General features: G+C 38.9%; 1 protein-coding gene across 2 annotated transcripts in view; it reads right to left on the bottom strand.

The window, feature by feature from the left end:
- si:dkey-82f1.1 (DENN domain-containing protein 2A) overlaps positions 1–26,968 on the bottom strand; it is a 34,374-nt gene that overhangs the window by 3,154 nt on the left and 4,252 nt on the right. Inside the window, exons 2-15 of one of the 2 annotated variants that reach the window (XM_055033446.1) lie at positions 15,889–15,975; positions 12,573–13,514; positions 9,371–9,498; positions 7,180–7,292; positions 6,897–7,097; positions 6,554–6,647; positions 5,535–5,579; positions 5,130–5,317; positions 4,548–4,657; positions 3,928–3,997; positions 3,591–3,668; positions 1,970–2,110; positions 1,698–1,846; positions 3–180 (exon numbers count right to left, since the gene is read on the bottom strand). In XM_055033446.1, coding sequence (XP_054889421.1) covers positions 3–180; positions 1,698–1,846; positions 1,970–2,110; positions 3,591–3,668; positions 3,928–3,997; positions 4,548–4,657; positions 5,130–5,317; positions 5,535–5,579; positions 6,554–6,647; positions 6,897–7,097; positions 7,180–7,292; positions 9,371–9,498; positions 12,573–13,514; positions 15,889–15,974 — 2,523 coding nt within the window. In that variant the 5' untranslated portion in view covers position 15,975. Of the gene's footprint in view, positions 1–2; positions 181–1,697; positions 1,847–1,969; positions 2,111–3,590; positions 3,669–3,927; positions 3,998–4,547; positions 4,658–5,129; positions 5,318–5,534; positions 5,580–6,553; positions 6,648–6,896; positions 7,098–7,179; positions 7,293–9,370; positions 9,499–12,572; positions 13,515–15,888; positions 15,999–26,968 lie in introns of those variants that run through there. The other variant, XM_055033438.1, reaches the window with a different exon arrangement.

The following is a 26,968-nucleotide window of genomic DNA, read 5'->3' on the forward strand; positions in this document are numbered from 1 at the left end:
ACTTCTTCTATGGGCAGCTCTTTGAGTCGAGGTAGAGAGCTGGAGAGGAGGCCCACTATGAAGGGAGTTGGGGAGCAGACTATGTCCAACATGGACGGTGGCAGAACAGGAATGTATGTGTGCTGCCAGGTGAAGGGATAGAGCAAAGCCACCACTGCATGGCAACACTGAGACAATGTGCTGCGGAAAGACACAAGGCGTCAAACTGCATGTGGAAAACATAACCGAAAAATTAATTCAAAGTACTGCTGCCCTTTAAAAGACAGGAAATTGTTTAGGATAGTAATTCAAACTCAAAAATACTTTATTAATCCCAAAAGGAAATGAAAGAATTTAGATTCTTCAAAGAGTTGAAGGTCATGATGGCGATTAGCAGGAAAGACCTTCTGCAGCGGTCTGTAAGAGGCCTCTGACCGAAGACAAATTCCTTACTGAACCTTTAAGCTCTACATTTATAATAGAATGAAATAAAAATGCAAATAAATAGAAAAAATATTCAAATTTGGGAACTTAATATAGCTAAGGAGCATTGAATACATATTAGTAATATTGACTGACAGTGTGTGTTTAACACTATTTATTGTTAATGTAAATTCAACACATACCAAGAGTCTTATTGAACAAAATTATGCATGACTCACCTAATTAGCACACCGGTAATTTATTAAATTCCTAGTTTTTTATTGATTGCACATACTAAATTCAAATCAAATCTACTTAATTTAAATAACTTCAGGCTGTCGGGGTTTAATAGTCGGCTTCCAATTTGGCAAAGTGATCAAATATCCACACAAAATGACTTCTGGAGCTGGTGGTGAGCCGCAACTTTCAAATGAATATCGCTGGAGTCAGAGCATAAATAAGGATAAGATTATAGCCCATTTATAGATCTCTGGTCTGTGGGGATCAGAGAAATTAGCAGTAAGCTCAAACTTTAGTTTTTATTTCATTCTATTAAAAAAGAAATGGAAAAAATTTATTAAATGTCTTGAAAAAGTTAACATGACACTGGAGCCCACTAAATATTGTTCTGCGATATGCAACCTCACTGTCACCGTTACTGGCCAATAACACATTACTTTTGAGCTTTGTAAATCTCTATATTCTTCTTGCAGGTCTACTCCAATAAGTTTAACACAGTTGTAAAAATCAATCAGAATTGTACTGTAAACATAAGAGCTTCCCTAAGCTTGACAGTGACATACGATGGCTCCTAAATTTCTAGTATCCACCACACGGTGGCGCTAACCTCTTTCAAAAGCTTTTTCAAACAGTTAAGTGAAATATCAAACAGAACAGCCAGTTGGTTAAAGCTAAATGTTGGACGTTGACATTGTCAGTAGAACCAAACACAAATAAGGTCCATTTGCTGAGCTTTTGCTCCACATCAGATAAAAACTGGAGAGTCAGTTCTCAGAGAATATTGTGTGTTGCGACATTACAGCGCCCCCCGTGGTAACTCTGAAGTTACGCTTCAAAGCAGAATATCTGGCATCCATGACAGATTTCCATTGAAGAACTGAATGTCAAACACAACAACATTCCTTCCTCTCACACGCTCTTGGAATCCTCCCATCCTTCGACTGCTGGCCATCTTGAGGCCTCTCTTTCCTTATTTTTTACATTATCAGGGAGAATTTAGCAGCAGGCTATTCAATAGTGCCAATCCTCTGTCGGACGCTTGTGCAGAAACCAACCTAAGTTTGTCTGCGGTGAAAATGACCCTGCGCTCCAGCAGCAGAGAGGCAAAAACTCGGAGGAGCAGACGGAGACTCAACGAAGAGAAGAGACATTCGAAATCGACGTGTTCCAGACGGGAGTCAGATGGCCGGCACAGCTGTATCACCTGTGGGGAAGCAAGGCAAATAAAATAAGCACATCCGATAAGGAGATTTATTTAAAACCCATTTACATCATTTTTAACGGTTTGGCCGTAAATTACTGGAGAATTAAAAAAAAAAAAAAAGACCTCGGTCCCAGAGCCAGGCAAAAAGTTTTTAACAGTGATGGTTCTTCCTGGGGCGGGGAAGGGAGCTTCCATAATGCCTCTCATGAACGGCTGCACAAGAGCAGGAGAGATGGCCCTCCTCTTTTCCACTTCATCCAGGATCTGGAAGAAAAAACAGAAACACTCTAAATACAGTACAAACACAGCTCAAAAGCAACACTGACATTGCAAAAGAGCCTAAAAACTAATTTTAAGAATTGGTTTGTTTGTTTGTTTGCAATAGACATGTTAATTTTGTTCAATATGAAAGCAAATGGTTTTCACCTTTATGTGACATCACACTCAGAGACAGATCAATCTCGCTCGTGTGTTCAATGGTTCTCTGTTTACGACGCCCCAAAGGTTTTCTTTAGGACCTAGATCTGGTAGCTAATATATCCACAGAAGACATTTAATTTTCTTTCTGGTTATCCATATATTAAATAAAAACCGCAACAGTGGAAGAGAAACAGGCCCACAGCATCAAAGATCCTCTACCTTGCTTAAAACTCTTTGTTTTGCACAAAACAAACCCAAAGTGTGTTGTTGCTGAAAAGTTCAATCTTAGTAACACCTGACAAGAAAAATCAGTGAAAGAGTTTAACAAGGCCTGCATGTTTATCTTTGTGATGGTAGGACTGTAAATGTCTTTTTTTCTGAATTCAAATCTATGTATCTTGTGTGAAACTTCCTTTTACTACAAGCAAACATCCAGAACACACAAGCTCATTGAGGCAGAAGGTGAACAAATTGAAAAAACACCCAAAAAATTTCAAATCCTCTTATAATAAATTAACATTTTAAACGCCCGCAAGTCCATCTGCACTCACAGTTTAATCAAGTTGCGGTAAACCAACGCCTCCCCAGTGCCCCTTTTAATCTAAAATAACCACTTATACTTATCTATACAAATTAAACTGCATGGGGAGCACGTCTAAGGAAGCAGATAAATCCACAACTCATTACAGGGAACTTTTTCCACAGTAGCAACCAAGCCATCTGCATTTCATATGTGCTGCTGAACCGCAGCCAGAACTGCAAGGTTCAGAGAGAGACGAGTGGGTGAGGTTCAGTGGGCACCGGGGGTGGTATGGTTTTAATAGGGGTAGGCTCTGGGTTGGCGTATGCAAGCTTTAATGGATGTGCCATTTTAAGCCGTTCGACGCATTTAGTAGGTCTGAACGTTATCCAGCGCTTGTCAAATGAACCGGAACCCCTGGTAAAGATGTGTAAAGTAACCCTTAAAATTAATTAATCTCTTATTGCAGCACTATAATTTTACACTTAAAGTTTTGGAAAAACACCAGTTTTATTAATGTGGGAAAAAAATGCAGGTAAAATCGGTTTTAAGGCATATTCTAGTCTTAATTTGATTAAAGAGGCGTGGAACCTTTAATTGGAAATTCCCAACTTTCTGCTTTTCTGTGGCATAAATATAATGTGACAAAGTGGCCCAGGAAAGACAAGAGAACATGATTTATTGATTTTTAAAATAGTTCCAAACCTGCTAAGAAGAGGAACTGAAAAGAGAAAATAACTTTGTGATCTTATCTACGGTCAATCTAATCAATAAAACGCTTTATCCCACTGAAAGCTTAACTACCTTAGAGAAAAGGTCGAAACAACCCAGGCGGCTGACGATACAGTAGACCTCTGGGAGCCTTCGGCCTTTTCCGCTGGGCTATGAACAGACGACACAAAAGAAAATTACCTGATTTTAGAGCAATTCCCAAAAATAAAAACAGTTCAAGAATTACAACAATTATTCAAATCCATTAAGTTGTGGGGTTGTATTTCTTTTTTTATTTTTTATTTTTGGCTGAAGCAATGAAAATGTTTAATTGATGCACCAGAAGCAATGGATTTTATATAGATAACTCCATACCAATGAAAAACAAAACAGAGTTAGACGACGCTACAGAGACTCTATTGAAGCGTACCAGTAAACGGCGACAGTAGCCAAACCGTCTGCTTCCATCTTCACCAGTCAGTACAAATGAGAACGTCTCACTATAAAAAAAATATAAAAAAGAAAAAGAGAGAGAACAAAAACAAAAAAGATACAAGTTTGAAAAGCCCTCAGAAGAAATTTCCAGAGTGCAAACAATAAAACTCCAGATTTCAAGCTCATCGACCTTCCTGACATAAAAAAGTCTCTACCAGTTTGGAGCGATGTTTGTTCTACCAGTTTTGCGTATGTTTGGTCGCCTGTCAGACGTTTTGGAACAGGTGATTATTATCCATCATCGTTAAAAACAAAAAACACGTCATCGCTTCTCAGAGCAGAGGTATCGCGTTACACAGACCGTTTTAAACAACGAACAGTGAGAGGCGATTCAGATGTGACACTCCAGGTGTTGGTGTTTTTCCGTACCCTGTAGTTAAAGACAGATGGGTCACTTTGACGAGCTGCTCGGTCAGCTCTTTAGGTCTCACAGCCAGGTAGTCATTAGCCCTCAAAACAGCTGAGCCATTACCTCTACACTAGGAAATTCCACTGTGTTGCGTTTTCTTTCTGATAATGCTGTTGCGGTGTGGCAGCACTCGGATTTGGACCGACCTGGGGAAGTTGTCGACCGGGGCCCAGTCTTTGGCGTCGGGGAAGCAGAACTGAGGGATGACCTTCAGCTGGTCCTCCGTCTCCCGCATGAATTTAAAACTCCTCTCAAGCTGAATGAAAGAGAAACAGTCAGATCCATTACAAACAGCCTTTGCTGTATTTGTATGAATAAAAAGCCTTGAATTATAATTCAGTCAAAGGGGAAATTTCATGTTAAGAAATTACGGCACAGTTATTGGTGTCACTTTTTCTGGCTCTGTCCTTCTAAAATGTTTACAGGCCGGGTTTGGCAACCCCTATGAAAATTTTCTGGGTTGCCACTGGGACTAATATTGCCCCTGATGGTGAAAATTAAACTATGTTTTTTTCCCCCTTTCATTACAAATAAGACAGCATTGTTTGAACAATCAGAATGTTTACAGAAAAATGCTTGAATCACTTTTTCATCCCCAGAATTTGATGTTCAGTAGGAGTTTTCTTAGAATTCCCCAATAAGATATCCAAGATGAGAAAAAAATAACAAAACAAGTAGACAAAAGATCACTTTAGTCTTCAGAAGCATTCCCATACTCCTTTCTTTACCTTTAGAGGAAACTGCTGCGTGACTTCTGGCAGGTACGGGACTCCAGCTTTGGTCTTGTGGAGTGCAACAACGATGAAATATTCAAACAGCTTTCTCTCCTGTAACTCCATTAAATCCCTCTCCAAGGTCCGGTACCGGCCCGTTTGCCTCAGCATGGACTGCAGTGACACCAGGCGCTGGCTGTGAGCTGAAGGGGGGCAAAACCGTTTAACTCACTTAAATACATCCTTCTTGTGCAAACATACACACATTTGCACAAGTCAAAAGCACATTGTGGTCCAGTGTTTTGGTGCTAAAACTGCAAAGGGATGGCAAACAACTTAGAAATCAATCAATTCCATTTAAACCGCAATTGTGTAAATAAAGATTGGTTTTATACATGAAGCGTGCAGGGAAATTCTCACCTTTTAGTTTCTCTTCGCTGTCGCTTTCTGACTCGCTGTTCTCATCTGTCACAGAATGAAAATAAGAGACAAGAAGAGGAGTAAAAAGACCGAAAACAGAAATCAAACCATTTCATATGGTTTAGTTAAATGAGTTCTCCAGCCCTAGCTGCTACCACAAAGACAGTCGTCTTGTAAGCAGGTTAGCCTAAAAAGCTAGTTTGTCACAGAGAAAGAGTTGGAGAAATCAAGATGTTTTGGATGACAAACTTTGGACAAACTATTGTTAGATGAAAGTCTCACTAATGGAGACAAAATCAATCCTCTGTATTCTCTTTCAATTGATTCAGGAGCTGTGAATATTTCTGTAATTATTTTTGTTATTCTGGATGATCAGGTTGGGTTTATGTCAGTTTTCTGGGTCCATTTCTGTGTCAGTTTGCATATTAGTATGACTTCATCTTGCATGGTAGTATTTTTCTGATGTTGTTTGGGAATACTGTTGGTTTCGCAGTGGGATTTTAGGATTTATATGTTTAAAATGTTGCCTTTAGGCAACTAAAAATACACAAAAAGAGGTAGAATGACTAAGAAAGGCAACATTTCAGAGGAAGGTATGTTCTAACCTTATATGCCTCGTGTATAAAAAATTTGATTTTTTTGCATTGAAGCATAGCACACAACACAAATCTAAATGTAAACATTTGTATGCAAGGTTACAAGATAATATTATATCTTTCTACATCCCAATCAAAGTGGAACGGGGGAAAGAATAGAAACTTCAGAGTAAGAATTGAAATGCATTTCAATGAGGTTTATTTTTTATTTTTTTACACAAAGTCCTTGGAAATGTTTTATTTGGCAGAAAACTAAAAGCAATTTATTGAGTTTTCACAAACTTCTAATAAAGCAAATGAATACAAAATAAGCTACAAAGTAAAAAAAAAAAAGAAGCTTTATTTGAATGATTGAAGAAGGGCTATTTTTATACTTTGAAGAGGAGTGTACGGTTTTCCTTCGCACGGTATTCAAAGGCTCACCTCTTCCTGAGCTGGACTCTGTAGACTGAGACACCTTCTTTGTGTGTTTCTTGCCTCTCCGTGCCTCAAAGATGGCATTGATCTTCAGCACCATCTGTAATAGACAAAGAAAAGTTCAGCTTTAACTTTGTGGAAGATAACTCAGTTTCCATGCCAAATCATGTTAATAATGCATCATTGAGGCCTTCCACGGTGTGCGCACATCCCAAAGAAAAAAAACAAAAAACAACAAGCCTGTGTTCCTCATCCCCTGACAGAGGCATGAGTAGACCGCCTCAAAACCATTGCTTGGCCATAAATCATAGGCCATAAGCTTTGAGAAGGGCCTGCAAGGCTTCCATACCTTTGGGATTTTCCTTCGTCTACGATTGTAAGGGTCTCCAGAGAGACATGGGGTGTCGTCAGGGCTGCTGGGTGTTGAGGGGGGGCTGATGCGAGAGGGAGAAGAGAGGCCAGTGTCTCTGCTGGTCTTGCGCAGCTCTGGGACTTTGAAGCTTCGTCTCTCTGAGTTTTGCCTGTAGAAGCCAGGCTTGGACGGTAGTTGCTGGGGTAAGACAGACACAAAGGCATTCTACTGCTTGAGTAATTCAGGTGCATTTAGAAATGCACTCAATGTAATCAGATACCTTAGTTGGAGTGTCGGAAACAGGCGAACATGACACAGGTGAAACACATTTGCTTCCCACACAGCTTCGCTCCAACTCGATGTCTTCGTAAGGGTTCTCCTTGCATGGTGGATCTTCAGAACACAGATTTACTTCATTCAATCGTAGGAAAGTTATATCTAGGTTCCACAACAAGTTCAGAGCATATGAGCGCTCTTTATCAGCCGTGTTTGTACAGCCAGGTGATTCGTGCTCCAGATGTCTCCAAAGGGACGATGCACTGACTGATGTTTCTGTGACGTTAGAAGAGCTAATGCTAAATGTAGCTGCAAGGGCTCCCCTGCAGATATGGAGCAACAGAGTTTTGTAAAGCAGTGACTCTTTGCTCTGCTCTATCAATCTATCCACCAGATGTGAGCGCAGGAAAACAAAGACAGCCACTCAGTCCAACCCTAATCTCTCAAAAGAAAAAAAAAGTTCAGTGCAGCATTTTCCATATTGCTGGCTGATATGACCAACACATAAATCTCTGAGATCCATTACAGTGTGTTGTAAAAGCATTCATATCCCTGGAACTATCCCTTCATTTTGTTCATGACCTGCAATGGCAAACTTAAATGTACTGCATGTAATAAACTGTTATAAGGTAATATAGGTCGACGCACATAAGTGATTAGTTGTAAAATGGAAGGAAAAATGAAACCGATAAAACCAAAAAAGAGTGAAGAGCCTTTGCATTCAGCCCCACTGAGTCAGTGCTGTTCAGTTTGGACTTTGACTAAGCCATTCTTCTGACACTTGATAGATGTAATGTAGCTCTGGTTATATTCTCAAATTTTCTTCATGTCATCCACCTGAGCTGTGGATATCTGCAGCTCCTCCAGAGTTTAGGTGGACAGCCATGTCACACTGATGGGATGCAGGTGCAGTCTTGATTTCCTGATAATGGTCTGAACTGCCAACTTGTAACACCAATGTTCTTTTCAACCACAGCAGTCTGTTGTGCTTGTGATGCAGAACAACAGGAAATGTTGACCTCTAGCTGTTGATTTGTTCTTTTTCTTTTACTCAGACCATGATTATGTACTTTTTGGGTTAACAAATGTAGTTTAAAAGAACAAAATTGAATTTCTTTGTTTTTATTTCGGCTGAATACAATTCTCCTTCTGACGTTTCAGATTTTCCTCGTCACAAGCGTAAAAACCACTCAGCAATTTCCCTCCACTTGAAAAGGAGAAAAGTTACTGGTAACACTTTATTTGACGGGTTGTGAATAAGACTGTCATGACACCGACATAAACATAACACCTGTCATGAACATGACTGAGTCTTCATAAATATTTACGACTGTTGTCATAAAGTGTCATACAAATCATGACACTTTTAATACAAAGTTGATATTATTCAAAATGTCTTTGTTATGACAATTTCACATTAACCAAGAAATCATGATTTGACATAAATTTGTTCTAAAAGTATTTCTGATTAAACTTCAGCTTTAATAACATAAAGCTACATAATTTTTAAAGTCTGAGTTGAATTACCCAAAGGATGTCCGCAAACCTCTACTTCACGTTTTGTACAAACAATGCTGCAGACGATTCAAAATATCTTGCAGCATAAATTTAATTAAAGTTGATTAATCATTGCCAGCCAACCAGCTCCTGTTGGATATTATTTACTTAGATGAAACCCAAAGCGAATAAATCATGTTTAAACCAGGAATCCACACCGTCCAATTAAAGCAGACAATCTCATATAACACTGCTACTACTGTACACAAAATTAAACAGGCTCTTGGTGGGGTTGCCACAATACTAGAGACAATAAGGAGGCAACATGTTGTTTCTAATAAAGAGGAAACGACATGCCCGTAAATTAAAATTGGAGCAGCAAAATAAACAGAGCTAAAGACAGTTAATCTTTCTCATCATGTCTGCTGCTGACATGAAGTAGAGTCATGCACAACACTGCACAGATTTGACCTTGATTAAGATTACTTTGGATAAAATCCCGCAGTGCATCTAAATACAGAAGAATGGATAAACAAAAGCCCACAATGTTGATGTCGTTTAAAATCTAAACTGATTCATACGCTGTCTTGTTCGTATGGTAATACTTTGAAGTCAGATGCTAAGCAGCAGATGTTTCATAGTGTGCCAGATTTCACTTGGTTAAGAGGGAGGGGAAAGGTGTTCTATCAATTATTTACCCATTATGTCTTCATAGACATTTTCTTCTGATAAAGTGCATGTGAGGCCCAGTTTGGACTGAGCATACCAGTCCACCCGACTGCTTTCCGTAGACGACTGCAGAAGATCCTCAAACTCATAGGACTTCCTGTTGGATTAAGAAGCACAAAGACTGTCATTTATTTTAAATGAACAACTCTCCAAACACCTCAGTGTGTCAAGTTCAGATTTTTTGAAAATACTGCCATTTGGTAGATTTCTGTCCATCTAGTTTAAATGCTAACGGATTGCGCTAATGACTCTCTTCAAGGTAGAAGTAGTTATATAGAGAGTTACGGCTCAAAGTTGGCTACTTTCAGCGTCAGTCGGGTTTTTATACATCTTCTTTTCAAAAGGCTTGTTCCACTTTTTGTGGTTCCCGGACTTAATTTTCAATCTACTCCAAAATGTTGACCATTTACTCATTTGATTGAAGATACTTCGAGCTTTCAACATACATAACCATATTGTAAGAAAGTTTTTTCATTTAGTTTTCAGCCTCGTTGTTATGGAACATGCTGAATTTACAAATCTATTTTAGAAATCTCAGCGTTAGAGTAGGTTTCTATATTCTTGTGGGTCGAATTCCAGAACCAGTGATGATGTATATCTTGTATGACCAGCCTGATACAAATAAATAATTTGAGTGCAATTTTTCCAACGTCTTGAAGATTTGGCTAAGGAATCTGAAAATGGCTGGAAAAATCAGACTGAGCATCTTTAATACTTGCAAAAACTCAAATCTAATCATAATGAACATCAAAACACATGTCAAAGTGTCATACAGTCCAACATAATATGTGACAACCATATTATGGTTTCTTATGGGGTAGAAAAACACAAAGAACCCGACACATGGTTTTCAAGTATTCTTTTTCAACAGTTACAATTCTCAAACGAAGTGTGGTGTAATTTTCCTTTGCAGTTTTTTGGGCAGTAAAAAAAAAATGTGTGTCAGGAAACTAACACTCAACAGACCATTCCCACCTTTAAAATCGGTTTTGGTAACATCATGTTGCAGTGATGCTGGTCTTCAATAGTTTTGTAGGGCAAGAAGGGCAGCAGGACAACAACCTTCAGCAGCCAGAGAGGTTCAACTGAATGGTTTAGATCAAAGTGTATTTATGAATTCAAGTGGACAAGTCACAATCTAATAGAGGGTTTTCTGTAAGACTGGAAAATGTATGTTTTCTGTCCAATCAGACTGAGCTTGAGCTATTTGGCATATATATCAGCAAAATATATATGAAAAGAAACCAGATGTGGAAAACTGGTAGGGATATACAGTACCAACAAAAATTTACAGCTGCAGTTGAAGTGGAAGGTAATTCTATAAATAATTAAATTAAATAAAAAGTTTTGTGTATAACTGTGGTTGTAAAATGACAACATATGAAACGAATACTTTTGCAACATAAGGTCCATTGCTCTGGGACTGAACACGTATTCCAATTTGTTTAACTCTCTGTTTACCTCCGAGCTCATTAAGAGCTTTTGTCATCACATTAGGTTTTAAAACTTCTGGAACCAGAAACAGGTATTTTAATCTTCTCAAAGGCATACATCTTTGTACCCCTGTATCAGTGGACACTGAGGGAGACAGTCTGACCAAACAAAAGGTTTGACACAGCAGATCAGAGTGAGCAAGTCCTCCACATACGGTAACAGATCCAAGGTCAAACAAAAGTAGGAGCCACTAGAGAAACTGAACAATAGACTTGATCCAATACTGCTATAGCCACATTGTTTTATGGTTTCTCTGCACAGCTCTCTTTATTTGATTGCAACCACATGTATTCAAATATATTGTGAAGTTGTTTGGGATTCAGATTCCCTTAATTTACCTTTAGAAGAGTCAACCTCTGCAGAAAGGAGTTCTACGAAGATGTGTCTAGCAACCAAATGAGCTGCACAACCATTTTCACCATGAAGTTTGACATTCAGTATTGTTTAAGTAATTCTGTCCTTCTGAAAGTCCTCTAAAGATTATGGACTTTTGATGTCCTGGAAATAGTGCATTCCTCAAATCCAAGAACTGAGCTCCATTTGAGGGATAATATTTGAAAACAGAATGCTGCAACATTTCAATTACAGTGAAGGCGACAGACTGAAATGTACCACAGGAACAATATAGAGCAGCGGTTCCCAAAGATTTTCTGGGTTCCAGTATGGATTACAGTAATCCCCCCAAAACAGAAAAAAATAAGTAAACACATTGTTCAATCAGACATAAACCTATACACATATTTTGTTTTCAAAGATTATTTGAAGTGAAGTGAAGATTATTTCACACTTCAGGTTGTAACAAAACACACAACAAACCATCTTTATAGTGAAACATTTTGTGTAACTGTTTTTTTCCCCATATACTGCTCAAGGCAACAGTGCAACCACTTGCACCACTGGTTTTGAACATATAGACACAGAATATTTTTACTTTTTTTTTCTTGGCAAAACAGTTCAAGTTTTGTCAGTTTTGATGAAACATATCTGTGAACACAGACTCTCAATAGGATTGGGCCTGGATTTTGACAGGGCCAATGATGGGTTTTAGCCACATAATGCCTTCTGCATGCAAGGCTTAGAGTTTAATTTCTTGCTTCTCTAACAAGAGCACCTTCGAGAAGAAGCTGCAACTTGTGGCAGTCTGCAACTAGATCTGACTTCCTTTTAACAACGACTGTCTTCTTGTCACTCTTGTGAAAACCAGATCTTTGGAGTGCAACTGATTCTCCCAGCTGTGCCGTGGATCTCTGCAGCTGCTCCAGAGTTAGCATGGACCTCTCGGCCGCTTCACTGATTGTGGATGGTAATTTCATTGTAGGTTTGCAGTAGCATCAAACTCTTTCCATTTTTGGATGGGAAATGATGAAACAAAGTTTGATTTTTAGACTTCTGAAAGTTTTTTTGGTAACACTTTATTTGAAGGGGTGTTCATAAGACATGACACTCTCGTAAACATGACATAGGACCTGTGATGAACTTGAAGAAGCCTTTATGAATATTTATGACACTGTCATGTCAGTCTTATGTACACCCCTTCAAATAAAGTGTTACCACTTTTTTAATGGGTATATTGAGTGACTTTCAAGCTATGTTAAAATGCAAAGCACAATCTCAGGTGGGCATAATAAGGTCTAGAATGGATGTCTTCAGCTGGAGTTAGTCTCTGCACAAGCTTACCTGTTATTGCTGTCCCGGGCTCTATCAACCCAAGGCCTTCTGCAAACCCCTGGAGGAGGACATGTGGGTAGAGGTGGGGGAGGAATAGTGGGCAGCGGAGGCAGGGTCCTTTTCGCCTTTCCAAAGCAAGGACTCGAACCTGTGGATTGTGTGTGATGCTTGAAAGTTCTTTGAGGTTTAGGTAAGGGGTTTATAGAAGGAGCACCGGGCTCACAGTATTCGTTCTCAGATTCCCCATCCCTTCTCCTCTGCAACCCACCGGGTGCAGCCTTGTTAAAAGTCCCAAAAATTGGCTCATTGGCCTTCTTCTCTGCGACCTCCAACTCCTCCTTTGATGGGGGACAGAAGTAATTTCCTGGAAAGGCCAGTGAAGGCTTATGGGGAACTTCCTTCGTGGCTTTCTCCAGTTTTTTGACATGGGTCAAAACTGTTTTCTTGTCTTGGAGTTCAGTAGGCTTATTAGCAAAGCACTTCTCAGCGTTTGCTGTGCCATCTGGATATTTAGGACTTGAATCCCCAAATTTTCTGAGATTTTCTTTCCCTGAGTCTTGCCTCTCCCAGCTAGCAAACCTCTTGCTGTCTGTCCGTTGGACGTCTGAAGCTTTGGATTCCTTTTTCCTCACAATGTCAGCTTCCTTCTGCGTTGTGCTAAGAAGACATGTTCCTGTAGCAGCCACATGGGAGGACTCCTTTTTGCCTTCCCACTGGGATATTTTATCACGGATGCTGGCAGTCCTGGCTCCCGCTGAGCTCTTGCTGTGGCTCAGTCCATTTTCCATGTTGGGGATTTGTGGATCCTTCGTGGTGGCAGCTCTCCTTTGAGTCAGCATGGTGTCGGGACCTAAGGTCTTGTCTCTGTCCCCTGGTAAGCCACACACCTCTGAAGGCTGGGGCACCACAGATGATGGCGCCTCCCCAACCTTCAAGCCACAGCACTGGAGCCTTGAAAAGACATGAAAAGAAAATTGAATACAGACCATGAAAAGCTTCAACAATTTGTATAGTAATCATTCTGCATGGAGATGTACCAAGAAATTAGTCGGTGTCCAGAATCAAACGGTTTTGTTTTTCTTTAGCTCAATTGGCCCTGACTGGTGACCAGTAGTTTGCTAGATAGAATCTAGTATATGAAAAAAATACCACTGACATAACACACACACACAAAATAAAACACGTACTGACCACCGGTCATACGGGAAACCTCCCAATCCTCCCAATGGCCAAGCTGTCCCTCTATAAATGGTGTACCAACAAATACTTTTATATCCTGTTCATATTACCCTTTTTTTTCCTCTAATGTTTCGATATTTATACTTAATGTTGGGACTCCCTAAGTGCTTAAAGTCAAATTTCTTCTTTATTCACATGACCTTGGCCAATAAAGCTCTTTCTGCTTCTGTTTCTGATCACAATAACTTGGTTTGAAGTTCAAATCATTTTCTTTAAATTGCAGTACAGGCACTTTTTAAAAAAAAGTATGTAACTCCTTATATTTTAGTAAATTTTTTTTTGTAATTTGGAGAAGTACATTCTGTGTGTTTGTGGCCTAAAGAAAGGAAGATTTGGCTGTTTTTGGTAGCAATGTAAGAATTTTTCTTTAAAAGGCTTTTGTGGTATTATTGTTTATTATTGAATCGTAGCTCAGAAGGGGAGAATCAGACCCAAGAATCAAACCTGGAACAGATGTTTCAAGCAGCTTTTTTTGGTCCCATCTTTTTCAGCTAATTACATCGACTGGCTACTAGTTTTCAATCTGAAAAGCTGAAAGTCAACTGTGAGCAGTGAGCCTCAATTCAACATGTACCCAGCCTGTCCTAAACAGTAAAAAAGACAGATATTAACTATATATATATATATATATATATATTATATATTTTTATATATATATATATATGATATATATATATATTTTTTTTTTTAAATGTATGTGCATAGGGTAAGACATTATTCTGAAGAGGTTTAAGTTTTGAAAATAGATACCCAGTAGAATAAGACTTTTCTCTTGAGCTTTTTATGAAAACCAGACCGTTTTCAGTCTTTGCCTTATCAATTCTTCTTCATTACAAGTTGCAATCGTGATCATCAAATTATGTTATTTTTCATATTTTTTACAACAACTCAGAAAATTTATTTTGCTGACAAAAATACATAGTGAAAACTGAATTTGAAACCAGCCACTAAATTCTGATCGGTACAACGATAGTTAGATTTAGAGATTAGATTCAGCATGCAGAGTAAAACAAATATTTCTCACATTCACAATTACAACAGCTTCAAAGGGTAAATAAAACACTTATAAAAAGAGTCTGTTTCAGCTGCGAGTGGGTCTCGGAGCGTCACCGGGTTATGACAGTTTGAACTCTGGGTTTGAGGGTCAAAGTTTATGGTCTACACACACAGCTATTTATGGAGTGAAGACAAAGTATGCAAAAAAAAAAAAAGAAAAGGTGGGGGTTGTGGGGCAGAGGCCCAAGTGTAGACATGCATTTCTCCTTTTCTAACTCAACCCATAAAGCTCAGTTTTGGCTCAAAGCCTATCAAATGCTTCCATCCAACAAATGGAGGAAAGGCGGACTTGCTGATTGAATTTTGATGACGTTGCTAAATTAGACATCCAACAGTTGTGTAATCTAGAGGAAATCTGAGGCGAGAGTTGAAGAGATTGAGAACTCAAATTTCCTTGTTCTTTGAGAAGACAAAAGCTGCTGACGAGACATGACTAAAAAGAAATTTAAATAACTTTCTTCTTTGTATGAGGTTTTTAAACTGTGGCCACATTTATTTTCCTCTTTCAAGATATGCTAGTAGCAACAGGGAAGAAAAAAAAACTAGGTCAAACGAAAAAAGACAAGTAAAACAGGGGAAATTGGATAGAATGTGACAAAGGATGCAACATTAAATGTGTTGAAGACAGAATAAAATTGAAGAGTATGGATTTTAAAAACTGTGTCCATGTCTAACAGGGCAACAAAGATAACAGATGCGGACTTTGGAGGATGAAGTAAGGTAATGGCCCACGACATTACCTTACTGCTCTAACAATAAATACATACATATATATATATATATATATATAATATATATATATATATATATATCCCTCTTTCTTTATAGACAGCTAAAATTAGAAATGCTCATCAATCTTCCTCCACAAAACTTCATCCCAAAGTTTCAGGCCACACTTCCTACCTACCACAAATGTTTCCTAGGGTCAATTTTTTTGCTGTTGTTTTTTTTTACAGGGGCACATATTTTATTCTGATACATGTAGTGGAATAAATACTGTGAAAAGGTTCTCAGAATCCGAAGCACCTACCCGTTGACTGATTGGTAAATACAGTTGTCAGTGTTTGCACAGAGCAGCAGGGCCCTTCCGCCGGTCATGGTGCTAACAGCTGGCATCCTGAACACACAAAGACAGAACATGGAGCTGCATGAAGGGCAGGGTCCTTGAAAGAAACAACATGTAAATATGGGACATTCGGTTTGTTGGAAACACAGCATGAGCCATTATTCAGCAGACAATGGCATGCTGTGCCTTACAAAAAGATGGCATCGTTTTATATTTTGCATCATCACAATGGCAAACTTTCCTGTAATCCGTTGCTTTCTCAAGTGATAGACCAAAGCAAAAATAATTATGAAGTGGAAAGAATTTTTTCACAAGCATTTTATTATTTTGCAATTAAAAATCTGATGCTATTTACTCATTAGGTGACAATTGAAGGCAACTTGTTGTATTGGGTTTTATTTAAGGGTATCAATAAAAGCTGAATACAAACGCAGACTGTACTGTCATTCTTCTTCCACTGACGTAAAATACAACTATACAACTAAATACATCAAAGTTTCTGGTTGTAATGTCACAAAATCAGGTGTGTTGGTATTTGGGTGATGCACTGTAATTATATGGAAATATAAAAATATAAATGGGAGGTAGGGTTGGTGCTATTACCTTTATACCCCATTGTGTTTCAGCATGTTGCTGTTACCATGCCAGATTTCTTAAATGAACATAATGAAAACACATTTGATCATTTGAAATCAGCTTTTGATTTATTTTTGATACGCAAGTAACTAAAAGATGAGCTGGATGTAAGATTGAAATAAAGCTGACTTGGGCTAAAAAAAAAAACTGGTAGGGAACAGAAAAAAAAAACTTTGTCTACCCAAATCAAGGGATACGGCAGAGAACCATGTGGTATTTAAGCATTTACTCTGCGGTAAACGCACACAGATTCACATTAGTGCTTTGTAATCTTACAGAGAATTCAAAACCCGCCTACATGTTTGCATTGCAGTCCCACACAGAGCTCGCCAAGAATCCATATGCCGGTTCAGCGAATGGATTTTATGTGTGTGACTTTTTCCAGATGTATCAAGATACTTTGCTGGGTATTTTCAGGCTGTTAAACATTTCCTGAGCACTGCCTGGCCCAGATCCCCCTCTCTGTCTTTTTTTTTTTTTCTATAAACCTGCATCAGCCGACCCTGACACTTCTCTTCCCTGCACTTTTAACTATTTAGGGAATGTGGGCCTAATTCCTCTGATCGTTGTCCTGACTGGTAAGAGTTCAGACACTATTGATGCTCAAAGTTTTGGACTTGTGCTATTATCCACAATAAAGGGACAGTTCAGATCTCGCCCATCATATTTTACCTTTTGTCTTTCGTAACAGCTCAAGTTATTCATTCGTTTGTTGTTGCCCCATAAGTCCAAGGCCAAGCCACCGTGGAGGAAAGAAAATGGAGAAGGAAAGCTCGCGTCAAGCATTCACCGGGCCTGTAGGCCAAAATTATTTTCAGCTGTGAGCCAAGTGGGGGTCACATGTTTGAGGAGAAACATCAACCACTTTTTTTCCTTCTTCCCTCCCCAACTGATTATTTTTTCTTTCCACAAATGTAACACAGAACCCAAGAACAGAGATCTAGCATGGAAAAAGACTGAAAACAAGGACTATGAATAATGTATAATACCCTCTAGTTGTTTTATTAAAATGTTAGAAACATGTTGTTTTATTGTTTCTTTTTCCCCCCAGTGTTGAGATCAGAGATATAGGAAGGAAGGAAGGATGGATGGCAGTGGGCTGGGGGTGTCCTTAGGGTTAGCCTGCCTCCGAGAGAAAAGGAAGATGTGAAAGACGGATGAGAGGGACAGGCCTTGTCAAAACTAAAGAGGAAAGTGGATAATGCAAAGAATAATAAAAGTATACTGTTGCAGTGAAAAGTGCAGGCTTTTAGGATGTCCTGTCATTATTTAGAAACCTTCAGTCCAAACAGAAAAAGCACCTTTGTGGCGATTTAAGTTTCTTTGAAAGGTAATTTTCACACGTTTCCTGACTTTCTGTCATCATCAACATATCTCCAACTTGACAGAAAACGACAATTATACATGCTCGTCTTTAAATTTGACATCAGAAGGTCTTCAGCATCCAGTTACACAGGAAACTCTTTCAAAATGGGGGGAACAGTAGGCTTTTGTCTCCTTGAGCTATTATCTACAATTGTTAACGCCAACCCCCTGGAGCAACATGTCCATCATAACAATACAGAGGCAGAGGGAAGCCATTTGTTGAGGCCAATAAAAACATCATGGGACACTGGGACCTCAGGACCTCTCTACCTGTCCCCCCGTCCCACCCCTTTGAACTGCCCTGTGAGGTAAGACAGGAAATGTAAACGGTATTATGATTATTATTACTATTGACAGCAGCAGGATGGATGGGAAAACAGCTGAAAATATCTTAGAATCTCAATTACTTTCTAACATCAAACTTTTTGTAACCCAAGTTAAGCTCAAGAAATCTCAGGTTGCCTAGAGTTGTTGGTGAGACTGAGATGAATTGACTCATGACCTCAAATGGAAAACAAACTAATTCTAAGGAAAGAAGCCCAAAGAGAAGGCCTTAACGTCAATAATGACAAACTAAGCACAAAGATAGTTTCAACCAGTAAATAGCTACTGACTAGGAAAGACAAAGATTGCACTGAGTTACAAAAATATTTTTTGGAAGTTGTTTTTTCAACTTAATTAGGACTATTTTCTCAATCAGGTCAGGATTTTATTCCAATTGGATTTAGATAAATCCAATCGTCTAACTAAATTGATTACATTTTGTGACATTATCAATTCATTTTTGTGAATATTTCTCATCAAGAAAAGGTTTTAGGAGAAAATATGATTTTAAACCGCATGTATAAATGAAATGCTACAAACTTGGATTTCTGTAAATTAAATAATAAACACTTATATTATGAGGGTAAGTACATGTAAAGTGAACATTACGTCTTCATTGTGCAAAATTCTCCATCTCTTTTTTGTCCTGGTGGATTCTCTCCTGCTCATCATTCATTGATCCCAGATTGTCAGGAAACCGATCCAGATGTGAAAACAAGTCATGCATTTTGACACTCATGTTGCATCCATAGCTCAGAATGTTGACCTGACTGAGCAAAACCAATGGGATTTTTGGACTCGGCACAAAGACCCTAAAACAGTTGAAAAACCCCAGACAATATTTTGGCTGGTGTTATTATTGACAGGCATTCATCAATCCCTTGATGAGAAATTTCTTTCCAACAAGAGCTGTTATGAAAAATTAAGACTGATCCAGCGAAACATCTCCATCACACCTTTACAAAATGTTGATCTACCTAGTCTTATATTGTATATAGATGGTCCAGTTTTGCTGGAAAGCAACAATAGTGCTTTGAAAAAAAGTTGTACAGATTTTTAGCAAGAACATAAATTCCTTTGCATGTCTCAATTTAAATGGATTTTCTAATTCCGGCCTCATACGCTGATGGTCCTTGCACTGAATTTACTCCGAGTCCCTCAGTTGTTACGTGCTAATAAACATACACACACTTGCATCGAGCTTGCCAGAGTGGGACAATTCTCACGGTGTGAGTTAAGTCATGCAACCAGCTTTCAGGCTCTTCTAGTTTTGCACTTTCAGAGATGATATTTTTCAAAAATGACCACGTTTGTTTTTATGAACTACATATTACGCAAGAGTGCTTTGCAGTTGAAGAGGAATCAGCTTCATCACACTGGACGCAGGTGGTGCTGTTTTGTGTGTTTAATAGTCAGATGCTGTCGGTGAGCTGTTGGGCGGGCTGGTGTTGCAGGGCTCCGGAGGCCTGCATGCCCGCTTGCCTGCATCTTCCCTACAGCTGCTTCTCATAAAGACTTCTCCCCTCCCCTCCGTCACTCCTCTCTTTCCCCTGCAGAAAGAGCTAACACCGTTACATCATCTTCATTCTTTGCTTGTTTGCTCTGAAACTTCTCCATTCCCCCCCCCTTGTCATTTCTAAATGCCTAAAAAGGACAAAGTTTCTGATAGCCCTCCCCAGTCCTCACTGCCGCAACATCTTGGAGTTTTCCTAAAGTCAGAAGTCAACCAAAAATGTCTCAGGGCCGCTTGCTATTATCAACGGTTGGTAGAGGATAAGTAAATCACCACTCGAGGCAAACATGATAGCTCGAAATGTGGCTTACGTTAAAGTGATGAATTTCTGTTTCTGTCTTTCTTTCTGCGCCCAGGCACAGTGCAGACCCCATCTCCAACAGAATGTGGCTGAGTGCAGCTTATATTCCAAAAGCCTCATCTGTAATCAATTTAACACACTGCTGCACACTTAGCCTAGCTCCTTCTGGAAGGGCCAACTTGGCTGTTCTCCCTATCCCACCCTTCTCTCTTTTATTTTCCACTTTACTTTTTTCCTCCTTCATTGCTATTTGGTTTCAAAGTTGTGAGGAGACCACGTTAATAGAGGAATAAGGGTGAGCCATAGGGAGGTAAAAGGATAACGTTGAATCCTTTGCGTCTCTGTTGATTGTCCTGAGCAGATTTGAGATTTTCTGCAATTCTGGAGGACAGATTGTTGATTTAAAGCTAATTTTATCACATTACTACAACAAATTTCAATGCCGTTTACAGATATTTTGAGTAACACATAATTGAAGGAGTATGATCTATTGGATTTTTTTATTATTGGCAATATATTGTATAGACAGTTGAAAAGTGTAATGTCTGTGTGTGCAGGTCCCTTTACGCTACAAAACAAGAAAAAAAAGTGCAAGCAAATGCCTTCAGAAGTCACTTACTTTATAAATACAGCCCTGCGTCATTATTTGATCTCAGGGGACGTATAGCAAAGGTCTCAGAGGTCTGTCAGGGTAGATGAGTAACAAACAGCATCATCAAGCCCAAAGAACACAGCAGACAGGTCAGGGATAAAGTTTTAAAGCAGGATTAGAATATACTGCTGTCCATTGATAAAAATTTTTTTTATCATATTAATCACATTCTAGCGCTTTATGCAATTACAATTAATAATTATGCTTAACTTTGTAAGCTCGACGCATATTTTCAAAAATTGTTTGAGAAAATATTTCAGTGTCCGCATGTTCTGTTTTGCAGGTTTTAATATTCAGGAATGTCTAAAAGATGTCTTTTACTTTTCAAATGTTAATTTAGAAATGGATGAAGGATCATTAATCATTACAATACACAAACTGTCTTGGTTTTATTCAAATTTCTATTTCTATTTGACTCATTTTTTCACTTGGTTTGAGACAGTGGATTGTTGACCACCGTACAACAGCGTTCAACATGTTGTTTGAAGTAACCCTCTGCAGGAAATAGGTTTGTTAGACCACTTTTCTGCTTTGTGAAATATTAACATGTAAAACTTTATAAAATAATCACATGCATTAATATTGACAGCCCTAGTTATAAAACTATACTGCAGGCTCTGAATGTCTTACAGAGCTTTGTTCAATCCATCAGGCAGAAATGAAAATTGTGTGGTGAGATTGTTTTTTTTTTTCCTTCTTCTTTTAAAGTTTTTTTTCCCTCTGGCCTTTATTTGACAGTGAATTATTTGACAATTTGATAGTGAATTGATAGGAAAGTGGGTAATGACAGAGGGGGTCAGACAAGGTCATCAAGCCGGGACTCAAACCATTGACACTGAGGATTAAGGCCTCCATATGTGGGTCGTGCTTAACCCACATGTGATAGGCAGTTGCTCAAACTGACAGGCAGTTAATCAGACAAGCAGCCAAGAAGTCCATGTTGACTCTGGATAAACTACAGAGGTAAACTGCTCAGGTGAAAGAAGCTACCATGAACTGATCTACACAAGGAGGAGGCAATGAAGTCATTTCATTCCAGTGTTTTGTACTTGTGGCACATGTAAAAACTGCAGGACAGCTGCACTTGAGTTTGACACCTGTGGTTTAGATCAAAGTTCAATGTTTACCATCCAATCTACCAATGTTGCTTTTGCAAATAATATGCAATTGTAGTTTCTAGACATACTCCAAAAGACCTGCAGCTGTAACTGCAGCGAAAAGGAGCTGAATACAAACAGAGGCCACACCTTTAACATTTTTATGTTATTTCTGTTAGCTTAACAATAAAAGGTAACACTGTGCATCAGTCTCCTTCCTTTTAACATTTATGTGTTGCTTTCCATCTCATCTAATGTAATCTAATTTAGTCACATAAAATCCCAAGAAACTTTTGGGTTAGAATGTGAGAAATTGTGAAAAAGTTAGAGGCATACGAAAACCTCTGCAAGGCGCTGTATATTACCACTTAGCACATGTTTGAAAACAACTTCCTTCCTTCCAGAAGAAGCAAAGAAAAGTTGAAGGAACTGTAGAGAGGGAGAGGAAGAAGAAAATTGTAACGTTCCTTCATGGTGTCCTTCTCTGTTTTTGTCTTTGTGTCAGGCTCAGGGCCCCCGCTGCTTTCCAGAGCTGATTTCATTGCAAGGCCTTGGACTTGAGCCAAGCACGCCAACTCTGCGGCCGTGCGTGCTCAGATCTGTGTAGGAAACTTTTCATGTACGTGGCTGTCATACACAATCTGTCACAAGTCTGGAAATTACATTTCACCATCGCACACTTTCTGTGTACAAGCCATCTCATGTTCACCCCAATGCTGTCTAAACTCCTCGTCCTCATTGTTGCATTCCCTTCTCACTCTGTCCCCCACTCACTATTCCTTTATTGTAAAAAAAAGAGGACGGACGTGAGACAGCACTGAAACTGGTATAGACACGGGGCCAAACAGGAACCGAAGGAGGATACCGCAAACAATTATTTCTCACAGCACATTTCTCTGCTTATCAAGCAATTCCAAATATAACACATGCATCACATTGTTATATTTCCAAACCCACACTTAGCAGTGCTTATTATTGTCTTGGCAATTTACATCAGGGACCTCTGACAGTCTGGGTGTCTGACGACAGTACTACTGGGAGAGTACTGGGAGTACGCTGATGAGTATTACTTTAAATGACATCTCAAAACGTTTGGTTTCGAACCTCAATTGGCACTTTTAGAATCATTAGCAGATACATTTTCTTCATTTATTTGCTTGATTAAAACATTGCCTGTTTCACTTATTGTTGAGCAGTTTAAAAGAAGTTTCTAAAAGTTTTATAACCAGCTCTAAATGTTTTGGTGATTTTAGCTTTTCTATTATTATTATCACTACGCAGACAGATGAGACCTGAAAGCTCGGTTATTCTTTTTGTCCATATTTATCGGTTTGACTGGTTTCTTGATCAGAAACCAGGACAGTCCTAAGCTTGTGTCACTGTGGTTAGTGGTGCTGTTCCAGCAACTTTCTTCTGGCGACAGTTGAGTCAGACATTTGATCCATTGAGGTAAACGGGTATTACAGCAGAACACTGATCCTAAATATCAAGAAATGATCTGAAGGGGATAAAAGCAAACTCTAGAATACACTCTTTCCAGTCCTGAATACAGCACCTCTAAGAAATCTTTGGATGACGCTTAAAGGCAAATGATGCTGACCAATTCTGCCAAGAGGCATGGACAGATTTTCAAATTTTAAATTACTTTTATCTGTGTTGGATGTCAATATTTAAGCCTCTACTTGTGATTTTGACCGTATGCCGATCAATGATGATTCAGTGCACGAGTTTCAACGCATGTCAATTTTCTTTATAGTAGTGTGACCATCGCTTTCTGTAAAAAGATCAGTTTCAATGCATCATCAAAGATGATGCTGTGAGTGAAAGTAAACTTCTCACTGCATCTGTTAAATGCAGAAGTTCTTACAAATTCCAGCAGAAGGAAGCAGGCATTGTCCTTCCCTATTCCTTTCACACGTCAAAAGTTTACAAATGACCTATCCTCAACGTTTAGGTCAAGGCTTTTATTGTAAAAGATTTCAGACTCCATTGGTGTTTATTCCCTTTGCCTTAGTTCAAAACACAAAACTGGGAAAGCTTTCAACAATGCTGCCTTGTTGAAAGCCAAACAATCCTTGTTAAACATCATCTAAAAGGGTGGTAAGTCAGCCAATTAGAGGAATTACTGCCTACAAACATTTTTTTCTAGAAAACAGTCGACAACACAACACATTAATTGGCTCAATGAGGTGGGTAAATAACAAAAGCACAAAACAAAAGAACTCTGATGAAAAAGGGGAAAGTGATGAAGTACCAGAAGTATCCAGAGAGTCTCTGTAAAGCAGTCTCTGTCATTCTTCTCAAATGGGAAAGAGTGTCTTTGTTTCCTCCTTGTACAGAGGTGGAGCATCTGTCAGCCATGGTCTTGTCAGTCCATTCTCACAACAGATACAGAGCACCCCTCAGCAGAGCTCCTGACTCATGCAGAATGTGCTCTCAATTACCCTGCTGGCTCCACACAACAATGTGCGCTGCCAATTCATTCCAGAACACGTTTTCAATAAACTGCTCTCACTTTGGCCCTCATCAGCCCGTTTAACACTGCTTCTGTTATATGCAAAGAGCCACGTTTGTTTCCCTCATATGTGAAAGACCAGTGCAGTTCCAGTCCGAGACCTTCACAACATTTTTTCTTTCTGCCCAGTAACCACTGAACATGTACGGCAAGCGAGTATAAGCAGGACAGCCACTTTGGCCACATTTTGCCATAAATCTTTGACATGCTGTTGCTCGAGGTACTGAGTGTACAGTTAGGTTTTGTCTTGGGTAGAGAACCGACATCAAATCAATTAAACAAAGCTGTAGCATAACATTTTATGAAATCTATTTTAAAACATGATGATGTCAATTCAACATTAAAATTGATGTTTGTCTTTCAGTTTCACCGAGGCTGTAAAGCATCGTAGTTGTACATGAAGACCTTATTTCTACCTTATTTATTGGATTTCTGCAATAGTCTGTATAATTTGGAAAGTTGAGATTTTTCTAAAGCCATGGTGTAAATGCAGGCTTCAGAAAAACTTAATACTAGACTCGAAGACATTGTCACTGTTGTTCATCAGATGAGAAGCCCTGCCACATGTTAACATTTGAGTTTGGAAAGCCTCCTTGCAATCACCCTAATCATAGCTCCATCCAAAGATTCAAGTCAGGACTCTGGCAGAGCAACTACATTAATATTACCTTGAGATGAAACATGTAGGTTAAATTAAAAGATTACTCTAAGGCTAGATCTGCAATAACTTTGGGATTTCTAGCAAATGCAAGGTCACGGCAGGTCTCAAACCTCTAAGACAGTGTCAATAATTATTGGGGAAAAGAATGGACAGCAATTTTTTAACCTAACCATAATACTCAAAAAGCTTAAGTCTGATGAAAATGAGCTCACATATTTTTGCAGCCATAAACTGGCTACTTCAACATACAAACACTGACTTCAGGGGTCTAAATCACGTTTCACCTCCAAGCAATGATCTCTGAGTTGAGCTCCAATTTCAAAAACCTCCCCTCTTCATGGCTTTCTTGATTTTTTTTTAATTCCTGGTATATATTTAAAGGATTCCAATAGAGAATTCCCAACAGAGCTCCACTGTCTCATCCAAGCTTCCCTGCTCCTCTCTATGCTTGCACAGACATATTTTCATAATTCACCCTCCAGTCCTCGGGGGATCTAAACAAGGCGAGAGCTTGGGAAAGTGCTCTTCCGGAGTATAAACTCAGAGATGACGCTACCGACATCCACACACCCCTCGACTGAGAGCTGTGAGCCAGGGTCAAGGCCGCCGCTGGACAAACATGAGTAAAACAGAGTCTTTTGTTTGGTGTCCCCTCACACAAATCATACGAAACCAATGTAAAGAATTTACTTTAGAATAAAATTTGTTCTTTAATAAAAATTAAAGCCATTATCTGAAAAAACATAAGATCTGCAGCAAAATATTTCTAAAGAAGAAAAAGAATTACAAGTACAACTCAGAAAAAACACATCACTACTTTCCCTGCTCTACATTTCACACAAGACAGTGTTTAAATGTGATTTGTTATAATCCAGCCTCCTCTGTGTCTGCAGTGCGTCTGGGGCATCTACTTATTATGTTGTTAAACTTGGATGAACTCAAAGATGCAGAATTGTTTTAATTGCCATTATCCAAGATATCATTAAATTGACAGGTAAATGCCATTCTTTTTCGCTCACAGTCATGTCTGCAAGACGGCACGAAATAATGGAAGAGTGGAGGAAGGAGAAAAGGCTGTTAACTCCATGTGAGTAACTTTCTGGCAAGGTAGGATGGTAATCACTGAGATAGTAAAATAAATAATGTTAAGCTGAACTGTAAGTTAAAAGGAATAGCTGGGACCTAATCGTCTTCTGTTTTAGGTTTAGTATGCTATGTCTATTAAAATGCCACTTAGTGAAAATAAAGGCAAACTATTTAATTGTGAGAACAAAGGAGGTGCAGGAGACTCTTGTGGGCTCTATTGCGGTCTTTAGTTCAACCATATAGAATTAAACTGTTATGGGTTAGTGTCAAAACCTTGTATCAGAAGTTACTGATGGCATGAACATGTATTTTGTGGTGAAAAAACAGCTAATTTTGTTGTGAAACATACATCACCATAGTGACAGAATGCTGCAGCGCAAATATGCACAGGATTCATTCATTCAACTGATGTATACCAGTATTTGAGTGGTAAATTTTGGGTTGAATTTTTAAATTTAACACCATTCTTTATATGACAAAGTCCAACTGTGTACAGGCAACATTAATCAGTACTGTTTCGGAGTGAACGTTTCAGGAGATATTTAATTTTTGTCCAAAAGAGTCAGAGCATTTCACCCTCAAAGGCAAGACCGTGGTGACTGTTGTGTCTGAGCGCTAATGTGAATTGAACTGAGGCAAATGTCTCTTTTCATAGTCACTCCTCACCTATACTTTTCCCCTCAAATTTAACTGAAGGGTCAAACTGAAGCTGCGATGGACTGGTGACCTGTCCAGGGTCTACCCTGCCTCTTGCCCATTGACAGATGGAGATAGGCACCAGCACCCCCCACGGCCCCAATGGGACAAGAGTGTCAGAAAATGACAAACTGAAGACTCACTTAGGACAGTTAATTTGGCTTAAATTTTTTTAGGTAGTAAAAACAGAATGTGCAG

This window comes from Poeciliopsis prolifica, unplaced genomic scaffold (assembly GCF_027474105.1).
Source record: "Poeciliopsis prolifica strain line A6 unplaced genomic scaffold, Auburn_PproV2 SCAFFOLD001, whole genome shotgun sequence".
Lineage (NCBI taxonomy): Eukaryota > Metazoa > Chordata > Actinopteri > Cyprinodontiformes > Poeciliidae > Poeciliopsis > Poeciliopsis prolifica.